The sequence below is a fragment of the Leucoraja erinacea genome, chromosome 15, assembly GCF_028641065.1.
Source record: "Leucoraja erinacea ecotype New England chromosome 15, Leri_hhj_1, whole genome shotgun sequence".
In the NCBI taxonomy this organism is placed as follows: domain Eukaryota; kingdom Metazoa; phylum Chordata; class Chondrichthyes; order Rajiformes; family Rajidae; genus Leucoraja; species Leucoraja erinaceus.
This window is the reverse complement of record NC_073391.1, coordinates 26,683,697-26,695,805: the sequence shown is the minus strand read 5'-3', so window position 1 is coordinate 26,695,805 and position 12,109 is coordinate 26,683,697. Positions and strand designations below refer to the sequence as shown.

At 46.5% G+C, this 12,109-nt stretch overlaps 1 protein-coding gene across 1 annotated transcript in view; it reads left to right on the top strand.

The window, feature by feature from the left end:
• The window catches only part of eif3s10 (eukaryotic translation initiation factor 3, subunit 10 (theta)), a 52,498-nt gene that overhangs the window by 4,759 nt on the left and 35,630 nt on the right, over positions 1 to 12,109 (top strand). The window contains exons 2-4 of the mRNA XM_055646942.1: positions 3,416 to 3,606; positions 3,984 to 4,120; positions 7,430 to 7,593. Coding sequence (XP_055502917.1) covers positions 3,416 to 3,606; positions 3,984 to 4,120; positions 7,430 to 7,593 — 492 coding nt within the window. The remainder of the gene's footprint in view (positions 1 to 3,415; positions 3,607 to 3,983; positions 4,121 to 7,429; positions 7,594 to 12,109) is intronic.

The following is a 12,109-nucleotide window of genomic DNA, read 5'->3' as shown; positions in this document are numbered from 1 at the left end:
GACTCCAGTATTTTGTGTCTCTTCGATATAAATCGGCATCTGCAGTTCTTTTCCACACATACAGTGCCCTCCATAATGTTTGGGACAAAGATCCATCATTTATTTATTTGCCTCTATTTGAGATTCGTAACAGAAAAAATCACATGTATTAAAGTGCACAGTGTCAGATTTTAATAAAGGACATTTTTGTACATTTTGGTTTCACCATGTAGAAATTACAACAGTGTTTATACATAGTCCCCCCCCATTTCAGGGCGCCATAATGTTTGGGAGACAGCAATGTCATGTAAATGAAAGTAGTCTTGTTTAGTATTTTGGTGCATGTTCTTTGCATTTCGATTCATGGACATCACCAGTTGCTGGGTGTCTTCTCTGGTGATGCTCTGCCAGGCCTGTACTGCAGCCATCTTTAACGTATCTTGTTTCAGGGGCTAGTACCCTTCAGTTTTCTCTTCAGAATATAAAAGGCATGCTCAATTGGGTTCAGATCGGGTGATTGACTTGGCCACTCAAGAATTGACCATTTTTTAGCTTTGGAAAAACTCCTTTGTTGCTTTAGCAGTATGTTTGGGGTCATTGTCTTGCTGTAGAATGAACCGCCGGCCAATGCATTTTGAAGCATTTGTTTGAACTTGAGCTGATAGGATGTGTCTATACACATCAGAATTCATTATGCTACTATCATTAGTAGTTGTATCATCAATGAAGATAAGCGAGTCAGTACCTTCAGCAGCCATACAAGCCCAGGCCATAACACCCCCACCACCATGTTTCACAGATGAGGTGGTTTGCTTTGGATCTTGGGTAGGTCCTTCTCTCCCCCCATACTTTGCTCTTGCCATCTCTCTGATATGTCAATCTTCATCTCATCTGTCCACAAGACCTTTTTCCAGAACTGTGATTGCTCTTTTAAGGCTTATTGGCAAACTAACCTGGCCATCCTATTTTTGTGGCTAACCAGTGGTTTGCATCTTGCAGTGTAGCCTCTGTATTTCTGTTCTGAGGCTGTGGGCTGAGCATCAAATATATGTCGTCTTCCCCCCTCTCCTCCCCTCCTCCCCTCCCTCCCCTCCCCCCCCCTCTCCTCCCCTCCTCCCCTCTCCTCCCCGCCTCCCCTCCCCCCCTCTCCTCCCCTCCCCCCTCTCCTCCCCTCCCCCCTCTCCTCCCCTCCCCCCTCTCCTCCCCCCCCCCCCCCCTATCCTCCCCCCTCCCCCTCCCCCCCCTCTCTCCCCTCTCCCCCCCTCCCCCCTCCCCCCTCACCTCCCCTCCTTCCCCCTCTCCTCCCCTCCCCCCTCTCCTCCCCTCCCCCCCCCTCACTCTCCTCCCCTCCACTCCCTCCCCCTCTCCCCCCCTCTCCCCCCTCCCCCCTCTCCCCCTCTCCCCCTCTCCCCCCTCCTCTCCTCCCCCCTCTCTCCCCTCTCCCCCTCCCCCCTCTCCTCCCCTCTCCCCCTCTCCTCCCCTCTCCCCCTCTCCCCCCTCCCCCCTCCCCCCCCTCCCCCCCTCCTCTCCTCCTCCCCTCCCCCCTCCCTCCCCTCCCCCCTCTCCCCCTCCCCCCCCCCTCTCCTCCCCCTCCCTCCCCTCCCTCCCCTCTCCCCCTCTCCTCTCATATATATATCGTTAATATCGTGGCCTTTGTCTACTCCATCATGGTGAGTTCAAATCCCGCTCTCCCCCCCCTCCCCCTCCCCCCTCTCTCCCTTCTTCTCTTCCCCTCTCCCCTCTCCTCCGTCCACCTCTCCTCCTCCTTCCCCCTCCTCCCCCTCCCCCCCTCCTCCTCCTCCTCCCCCCTCTCCTCCCTCCCCCCTCCCTCCTCCCTCCCCCCCTCCTCCCCCCCCCCCCTCTCCCCCCCCCCCTCTCCTCCCCCCCCTCCCCCTCCCCCCCCTCCTCCCTCCCCCCCCCTCTCCTCCTCCCCCCCTCCCCCTCCTCCTCCCCTCCCCTCCCTCCTCCCCCCCTCCTCCCCCCCCCTCTCCTCCCCCCCCTCTCCTCCCCCCCCCTCCTCCCCCCTCCTCCTCCTCCCCCTCCCCTCCTCCCCCCTCCTCCTCCCCCCCTCTCCTCCTCCCCCCCTCTCCTCCTCCCCCCTCTCCTCCTCCCCCCCTCTCCTCCTCCCCCCCCCTCTCCTCCTCCCCCCCTCTCCTCCTCCCCCCCTCTCCTCCTCCTCCCTCTCCTCCCCCCATCTCCTCCTCCCCCCCTTCCCCTTCTCCTCCCTCCTCCTCCCCCCCATCTCCTCCTCCTCCCCCTTTCCCCTCCTCCTCCTCCCCCCCCTCCCCCTCCCTCCTCCTCCCCCCTCTCCTCCCTCCCCCTCTCCTCCTCCCCCTCTCCTCCTCCCCACCTCTCTTCTCCCCCCCCCCTCTCCCCCCTCTCCCCCCCCTCTCTTCCCCTCCCCCCCTCCCCCCTCCTCTCCTCCCCTCCTCTCTCCTCCCCCCTCCTCCCCCCTCCCCCCCCCCCCTCCTCCCCCCTCCCTTCTCCTCCCCTCCCCCCCCCTCCTCCCTCTCCCCCTCCCACCTCTCCCTCCCTAACTCTCCTCCCCCCCCCCCCCCCCTCTCCTCCCCCCCCCCTCCCCCCCTCTCCTCCCCTCCCCCTCCCCCTCCCCCCCCTCCCCTTCCCCCCTCTCCCCCGCGGCTTTTCTCCTCTCATTCCCCCCTATTTGTCCCGTTCCTCCCCCCTCTCCCCCCCCCCCCCTCCCCCCTCTCCTCCCCTTCCCTCCCCCCTCTCCTCCCCTCCCTCCCCCTCTCCCTTCCCCTCCCCCCCTCTCCTCCCTCCCCCCCTCCTCCTCCCCCCCCCCCTCTCCTCCTCCCCCCCTCTCCTCCTCCCCCCCCCCTCCTCCCCCCCCCCCTCCTCCCCCCCCCCCCTCTCCTCCTCCGCCCCTCTCCTCCTCCACCCCCCTCCTCCTCCTCCCCCCTCCCTCCTCCCCCCCCCTCCTCCCTCCCCCTCCCCCCTCCCCCCTCATCCTCCCCCCTCTCCTCCTCCTCCCCCCCCCTTCCCCTCCTCCTCCTCCCCCCTTCTCCTCCTCCTCCCCCCTCCTCCTCCTCCTCCCCCCCCCCTCCTCTCCTCCTCTCCCCTCCCCCCCCCTCCTCCTCCCCCTCCTCCCCCTCCCTCCTCCTCCCCCCCTCCTCCTCCTCCTCCCCCCCCTCTCTCCCCCCCCCTCTCCTCCTCCTCCCCCCTCCCCCTTCCTCCTCCCCCCCCACCCCTCCTCCTCCTCCCCCCCCCCCGCACTTCTCCTCCCTCCCCCCTCAATCTGAAACATCACCCATTCCTTCTCTCCAGCGATGTTGCCTGTCCCACTGAGTAACTCCAGCATTTTGTGTGTATGTATGGTTGTGTTTTGAGTAAATCTGGCAGGTAAGATTTTATTAATAAATGAATACTTTTAAGTTTGTAATATTCCAGTGTTTAATAATTTTACTCTAAATTGCAGAGTTTTTGGAGGTTGGCAAGAAACAGCCTGCTCTTGATGTGTTGTATGATGTCATTAAGAGCAAAAAGCATCGAACATGGCAGAAAATACACGAGCCTATTATGCTCAAATACCTGGAGCTGTGTGTGGATCTTCGAAAGAGCCACCTGGCAAAAGAAGGATTATATCAGTACAAGAATATTTGCCAGCAGGTATGTTACATTTTCTAAAAAATAAATTATCCTGTATACCTGTTGGGTAGCTGATGGTGATCGATGTTGTTGATAGTTTATGTTCTACAGTGACATTTAGAGAGAGCTCCAGGATTTTAACTGTCTTGGATTGGCAATGTTTTTAAGTCAAGATTGTTTGTGACATGGAAAGGAGCTTGCTTAACTTGATGTTCCCAAGTCTTAGGATGCAGTGGAAGATGTTTAGGGGAGAAAAACATATTTAAAGTTGACGCCTCATTCAAAGTTGTAGTGAAGTAATCCTATCATGGATATATATTCTGATTAGCCACTTCTGTTGCAATGCAGTTTTTTTTCTCTTAATATCCAATTACATTTCTCTTATTTGATTTTTACAGGTGAACATCAAATCCTTAGAAGATGTAGTTCGGGCTTATCTGAAATTGGCTGAAGAAAAAACGGAAGCTGCTAAAGGGGAATCTCAACAGATGGTACTTGATATTGAGGACTTGGACAATATTCAAACTCCAGAAAGGTGAGCAAAAAAATTTAAGCTTTAGACCCACGTTATATAGAATGTAAAATGATTGACATTTGTGATCATTTGTTATGTGTGGTGTTGCTCAAAGTAAATCTTTAAATAATGAATACACCTGCATTATATGATAATCTGCTACCTTTGTTTAAACGTATGTAGTCCTTTTGGCTACATTCTTTAAATTCAGAGAGACGGACTTTTTTTTTGTCTTCCCAACACTCCTCGCAACTTAAAATAATTTCACTTTCCCGGTCCTGTTGATGCTGTTTGACCTAAACTAATTCTTTGCACAGATGCTGCCAAACTAGCATTCTAGCATTTTCTGTTGGTATTTCAGTTTAAGCATTGGCAGATTCTGAATTTTACACTTGCCATTTGTTATTGACCAAGGAATTTGAACATTTTAAATTTAATTTCTATCATAGCTAATGCAAAGAAAATTGTGTGGAATATTGGAAGGTAGCTGTTAGCCAGGATAAATCAAAATTCCCAAGCTTCTTCCAAATGGCCTGTTGAATTGTGTATGTTATTCACTTGTGCAGTCTACTTTTCAAATTCTAATCGCTTAAAGCCAGAAAAAAAGCTTTTTCCATTGTAAATAGAACTTGTACAAACAAGCCACTGCCCAGATCCATCTCCCCAGCATCCCTCCATGTCGTTTCTAGCACCTGTTAATTTCACATCTGGTGCAGTCTCCCTATTCTTTTCCCTGTTCACCTTGTCTGTGACTTACGGACCTCTGTGTCAATACTTCCTCTCATGCACAGTGCCCTCCATAATGTTTGGGACAAATTCCCACCATTTATGTATTTGCCTCTGTACTCCACAATTTGAGATTTGTAATTTTTTAAAATTGCATGTGATTAAAGTGCACATTGTCAGATTTTATTAAAGGGTATTTTAATACATTTTGGTTTCACCATGTGGAAATGACAGCTGTGTTTATACATAGTCTCCCCCCCCCCCCTCCTATTTCAGGGCACCATAATGTTTGGGATGCATGGCTTCACAGGCGTTTGTAATTGGTCAGGTGTGTTTAGTTGCCTCCTTATTGCAGGTATAAGAGAGCTCACAGTACCTAGTCTTTCCTCCAGTCTTTCCATCACCTTTGGAAACTTTTATTGCTGTTTATCAACATGAGGACCAAAGTTGTGCTAATGAAAGCCATTATGAGACTGAGAAACAAGAATAAAACTGTTAGAGACATCAGCCAAACCTTAAGCTTACCAAAATCAACTGTTTGGAACATCATTAAGAAAAAAGAGCACTGGTGAGCTTACTAATCGCAAAGGGGCTGGCATGCCAAGGATGACCCCCACAGCTGATGACAGAAGAATGCTCTCTATACTAAAGAAAAAAACACAAACACCTGTCCGACAGATCAGAAACACTCTTCAGGAGTTGGGTGTGGATTTGTCAATGACCACTGTCAGCAGAAGACTTCATGAACAGAAATACAGAGGCCGCACTGCAAGATGCAACCCACTGGTTAGCCGCATAAATAGGATGGCCGGGTTACAGTTTGCCAAGAACTTAAAAGAGCAATCACAGTTCTGGCAAAAGATCTTGTGGACAGTTGAGACAAGGATTAACTTGTATGGCAAGAGCGAAGTATGGAGAGAAGGAACTGCCCAAGATCCCAAAGCATACCACCTCATCTGTGAAACACAGTGGTGTGTATGTTATGGCCTGGGCATGTATGGCTGCTGAAGGTACTGTCTCACTTATCTTCATTGATGATACAACTGCTCATGGTTGTAGCATAATGAATTCTGATGTGTATAGACACATCCTATCTGCTCAGGTTCAAACAAATGCCTCAAAACTCATTGTTCATTCTACAGCAAGACAATGATCCTAAACAGACTTTAAAGCAACACAGGAGTTTTTCAAAGCCAAAAAAATGGCCAAGTGGCCAAGTCAATCGCCTGATCTGAACCCAATTGAGCATGCCTTTTATATGCCGAAGAGAAAACTGAAAGAGACTAGCCCCCAAAACGAGCATAAGCTAAAGATGGCTGCAGTACATCATCTGAGGCTTGGCAGAGCATCACCAGAGAAGACATCGAGGAACTGGTGATGTCCATGAATCGCAGACTTCAAGCAGTCATTGCATGCAAAATACTAAACATGACTACTTTCATTTACATGACATTGCTGTGTCCCAAACATTATGGTGCCTTGAAATGGGGGGGACTATGTATAAACACTGCTGTAATTTCTACACGGTGAAACCAAAATGAATATAAATGTCCTTTATTAAAATCTAAAAGTGCACTTTAACTACAAGTGATTTTTTTTCTATTACAAACTTCAAATTGTGGAGTACAGAGACAAATAAATAAATGATGGGTCTTTGTCCCAAACATTATGGAGGGCACTCCATACGTACAAAATGGCGTATCTGACCTCCACACTTTTGTTCCAGATGCAGGGTCTTGACCTGAAATGTCGCTCACATCTTTGCCTCCTCAGTTGCTGGTTGACTTGTGAAGTTCTTCCAGCAATTATTTTGCTCAATTTTAGCGTCTGCAGTCTCTTGTGTAGTTAACTTGTCTGGGGTCTTTGATCTCGTCCAGTTGGAAACAATACACAATTTTTTCAGAATTTCACATTTTTACAGCCAACTCAGCTGCATGAGCGAGCATTGTGTAAACGAGTATAGGTTGGATGGGAGATATGTTACCACAGGAGATGTCAAACACTGGGTGCAAGATGACAGATTTTTTTTTGCTTTAAGCCCCATCAATATTTTAATAATGGTGAAGTTAACTTATTGAAATGTTTAGAAGATAATCCATTTAATCAAAGTAAAATATTTAGGTGAAAATAAAGGTAAGTAGGTTATTTCATTCAAAGCATGCACCAGCAAGGCTTGAGTAGAATAATATGAATTGGTACAAAAGGCGAGATAACTACAGCCATCTTATTTTTGTGATGCTATGCAAACATCTCACAATTAGAAAGCCAAATTTCCAGTTGGAATTTCTGCATTAACAATACTGTCGTGGAAAGCAAATCATAATCACATATTCACAAAATGATTAGATTTTGTTTGGTATTATTGTTGCATTTAACTGCTATGTACTTATTTTTAGGGCTCTTGTAATCCTGCCTTTAGTTTTTTTTAAATCACTTTTTAAGTGTGTTTTGCATGCTCTAATCCACATGTTTTATTTCTGTATCAACTTTTTGTGCCAGCAAATTAAGTTAGCTTCAGTACTATAGTAACTTGGATTTTTGGATTGCTTAAAAAATACGCTTGAAATACATTTAAGGTATTTACATGGAATATTTATTTTTCAGTGTGCTGTTGAGCGCAGTTAGTGGTGAAGATACCCAAGATCGTACAGATCGCCTTTTGCTTACGCCATGGGTCAAATTTCTTTGGGAATCCTACAGACAATGTTTGGATCTGTTGCGTAACAATTCTAAAGTGGAGCGTCTTTATCATGACATTGCTCAACAAGGTAGAGGTTGCTTTTTGAATATATTTTATACGCCTTTCCCCATTCCATTTCAAAATTGTGCATAGTGAACAGAATCTGTTCAATCCCTGTATTCATCCACTAACGCCTCTTAATTTGAGTAATGGTCCCAAAAATTAATTTGGTGTCTACCTGAACTGTTGTCCCAAACAATATGTTCCATTGCTCTACAATGAAATTGGTCTCTGAATCAAAATCCTTTTCAATTTGACTGTCTTCTTGTATCCAACTACTGGTTAAGTTTCTATTTCTTTCTACCCCATCCAGCTCCCAATGTGCTTCAATAAAGTTTCTAAATACTATTGAATGCAGATTGCTAGTTTTTGTCCCACTCTATAGATCACACAAAATCTTGGATTTTATACAAGCTCGGTTCTGAGTTGGATGTTGCACTTTTGGAGATGCTGTAATTTGAATTAAATGTTCAATGGTTGGTTGGTGATTGAGAGAGTTGGCAGCTACAGATTTATGGGTGTTAACATCTCTGATGACTGTCCTGGGCCCAGGATGTAGATGTGAGTCTATGTGCCAGTTTGCTTGCAAGTTTTTTTAATTATACCTATACCTCACCATACTTGAGCAAAAGACAAACCAATGGATATGAGAGCTCATGTCACTATTTTTAAAGTAAGCAAAAGATAATGGCCTCGCTAAGGTTTATTCAGGTCAACATATGTGCACTTATCTTTCAGTTGATGCCACTAAAAAGATTTGCTCATGTTTCCATTGTGAGGGATTTATGTTCGCTCCTCAATCTGAACATTACAAAAGTTCTTAGCATTACAAAGGAGTTTCATTAACTTTACAGTGTTACTGAAAAGTACCCCTAATATAAATGCTGGTCTGACTATTTGTATTAATCACTTCTGAATTAATTTGGTACTGAATCAATGGAAATAATTGCCGCGTGTAGCTGTGGAGGTATTATTAAAGTGTCAAAGGTGTTAGAGAGAAAGCAGGAGAATGGAATTGAGAGGGGTAAAATAGATCAGCTATGATCAAATCGCGGTGCAGACTCAATGGGCTATCCTAATTCTGTATTTATTTAACCTTGTCATTGCACTCAGAATATTGCATTTTGCATGTAAACCTGAGGCCATGACATTTGTTATTCAATTATTCGTTAAGGTATTAGATACCAAGTGAAGGTCAAAATGCTCGAGTAACTCAGCGGGAAATACAGCATCTCTGGAGAGAAGGAATGGGTGACTTTTTTCAGGTCGAGGCCCTTCTTCAGACCCGAAATGTCACCCAATCCTTCTCTCCAGAGATGCTGCCTGTCCTGCTGAATTACTCGCGCATTTTGTGGCTACCTTTGATTTAAACCAGCATCTGCAGTTCTTTCCTACACAGATACCAAGTGAAATCAAAACTTTGCTAAAATTAATTATTTCTGACCTTGAATTTTATTTTCCACTGGTTTAACTTTGTCACTATGTAATGAAACCTCAATGGCTTCCATCTTTAAAACAATAGACACCAGGTGCAGGAGTAGGCCATTCGGTCCCTCGAGCCAGCACCACCCTTCACTGTGATCATGGCTGATCATCCACACTCAATAACCCGTTCCTGTCTTTTCCCCATATCCCCAGACTCCGCTATATTTAAGAGCTCGACCCAACTCTCTTGAAAGCATACAGAAAATTGGCCTCCACTGCCTTCTGAGGCAGAGAATTACACAGATTCACAATCCTCTGTGTGAAAATGTTTTTCCTCATCTCTGTTCTAAATGGCTTAACCCTTATTCTTAAACTGTGGCCCTGGTTCTGGAATCCCCCAATATCGGGACAGTGTTTCCTGCCTCTAGCGTGTCCAAACCCTTAATAATCTTATGTTTCAATAAGATCACCTTTCATCCTTCTAAATTCCAGAGTATACAAACCCAGCTGCTCCATTCTCTCAGCATATGACAACCCCGCCATCCCGGAAATTAACCTTGTAATCCTACACTGCACTCCCTCAATAGCAAGAATGTCCTTCCTCAAATTAGAAGACCAAAACTGCACACAATACTCCAGGTGTGGTCTCACTAGGGCCCTGTATAACTGCAGAAGGACCTCTTTCCTCCTATACTCAACTCCTCTTGTTATGAAGGCCAACATGCCATTCGCTTTCTTCACTGCCTGCTGTACGTGCATGCTTACTTTCAGTGACTGATGTACAAGGACCCCCAGATCTTGTTGTACTTCCCCATTTCCCAGCTTGACACCATTCAGATATTAATCTGCCTTCCTGTTTTTGCCACCAAAGTGGATAACCTCACATTTATCCACATTAAACTGCATCTGCCCACTCACCCAACCTGTCCAAGTCACCCTGCATCCTCATAGCATCCTCCTCACAGTTCACACTGCCACCCAGCTTTATGTCATCTGCAAATGTTACTTTTAATCCCTTCATCTAAATCATTAATGTATATTGTCAATAGCTGCGGTCCCAGCACCGAGCCGTACGGTACCCCACTGCCTGCCATTCTGAAAGGGACCCGTTAATCCCTATTCTTTGTTTCCTGTCTGCCAACCAATTTTCTATCCATGTCAGTACCCTACCCCCAATACCAATTTTGCCCACTAATCAAATGCGGGACTTATCAAATGCTTTATGAAAGTCCAGGTACACTACATCCACTGGCTCTCCCTTGTCTATTTTCTTAGTTACATCCTCAAAAAAATTCCAGAAGATTAGTCGAGCATGATTTCCCCTTTGTAAATCCATGCTGACTCAAACTGATCCTGCAACTGCTATCCAATTGTGCTGCTATTTCCTCTTTTATAATTGACTCCAGCATCTTCCCCACCACCGATGTCAGGCTAACTGGTCTATAATTCCCTGTTTTCTCTCTCCCACTTTTCTTAAGTGGGATAACATTAGCTATCCTCCAATCCACAGGAACTGATCCTAAATCTATAAAACATTGGAGATTGATCACCAATGCGTCCACGATTTCTAGAGCAACTTCCTTAAGTACCCTGGGATGCAGACCATCAGACCCTGGGGATTTATCAGCCTTCAGTCCCTTCAGTCTACCCAACACCATTTCCTGCCGAATTTGAACTTCCTTCAGTTCCTCCGTCACTCTAGATTCCCTGGCCACTAGTACATCAGGGAGATTGTTTGTGTCTTCCTTAGTGAAGACTAATCCAAAGTACCTGTTCAACTCGTCTGCCATTTCCTTGTTCCTCATAATAATTCGCCCTGTATTGTCTTTTTAGTTACCCTCTGTTCTTTGAAAGTTTCACCTGTTTCAGTCTTCAAGGGTCCACCTATTTAGTCTTAACTTTTTTTCCTCTTCGCATACCTAAAGAAACTTTTACTATCCTCCTTTATATTCTTGGCTATCTTACCTTCGTACCTAATCTTTTCTCCCCGTATTGCCTTTTTACTTCTGTTGCTCTTTAAAAGTTTCCCAATTCTCTGGCCTCCTGCTCATCTTTGCTATGTTATACTTCTCTTTTATTTTTATACTGTCCATGACTTCCCTTGTCAGCCAAGGCAGCCCCTTACTCCCCTTGGAATCTTCCTCTTTGGAATGAACTGGTCCTACTCCTGTATTATTCCCAGAAATACCTGCCATTCTTGTTCCACTGTCATCCCTGCTAGGATAACTTTCCAGTCAACTTTGGCCAGCTCCTCCTTCATGGCTACATGGTCCCCCTTGTTCAACTGTAATACTGATACTTCCGATTTTCCCATCTCCCTCTCCAATTGTAGATTAAAACTTATCATATTATGGTCACTACCTCCTGATGGCTCCTTTACCTCGAGGTCCCTTATCAAATCCGGTTCATGACACAACATTAAATCCAGAATTGCCTTCTCCCTGGTAGGCTCCAGTACAAGCTGCTCTAAGAATCCATCATGGAGGCACTCCACAAACTCCCTTTCTTGGGGTCCGGTACCAACCTGATTTTCCCAGTCTACCTGCATGTTAAAATCTCCCATAACAACCGTAGCATTACCTTTACGATATGCCAATTTTAACTCTTGATTCAACTTGCACCCTATATCGAGGCTACTGTTTGGGGGCCTGTAGATAACTCCCATTAGGGTATTTTTACCCGTACAATTCCTCAGTTCTATCCATACTGACTCTACATCTCTTGATTTTATGTCACCCCTTGCAAGGGACTGAATTCCATTCCTCACCAACAGAGCTACCCCATCCCCACTGCACACCTGTCTATCTTTTCGATAGGACAATATCCTTGAATATTCAGTTCCCAGTCAAGAGAGTTGTATTGTCATGTGTCCCAGATAGGATAATGGCATTCTTGCTTGCTGCAGCACAACAGAATATGTAAACATAATACAGAACGGACGATAAAAGTTCAGTGTATTTATATACCAGCTGGGCAAAATTACACGACTTTTAGGTTGCCCGGCGGGACGTTAGGTGGCCATTGGCACCCGGGCAACCGTTAATTTCGAGCCCTGCTATAGCTCTACCTGATGTCGGTCTCGCCAGACGAGTCTCATCACTCGGATTGGAGCCACCGAC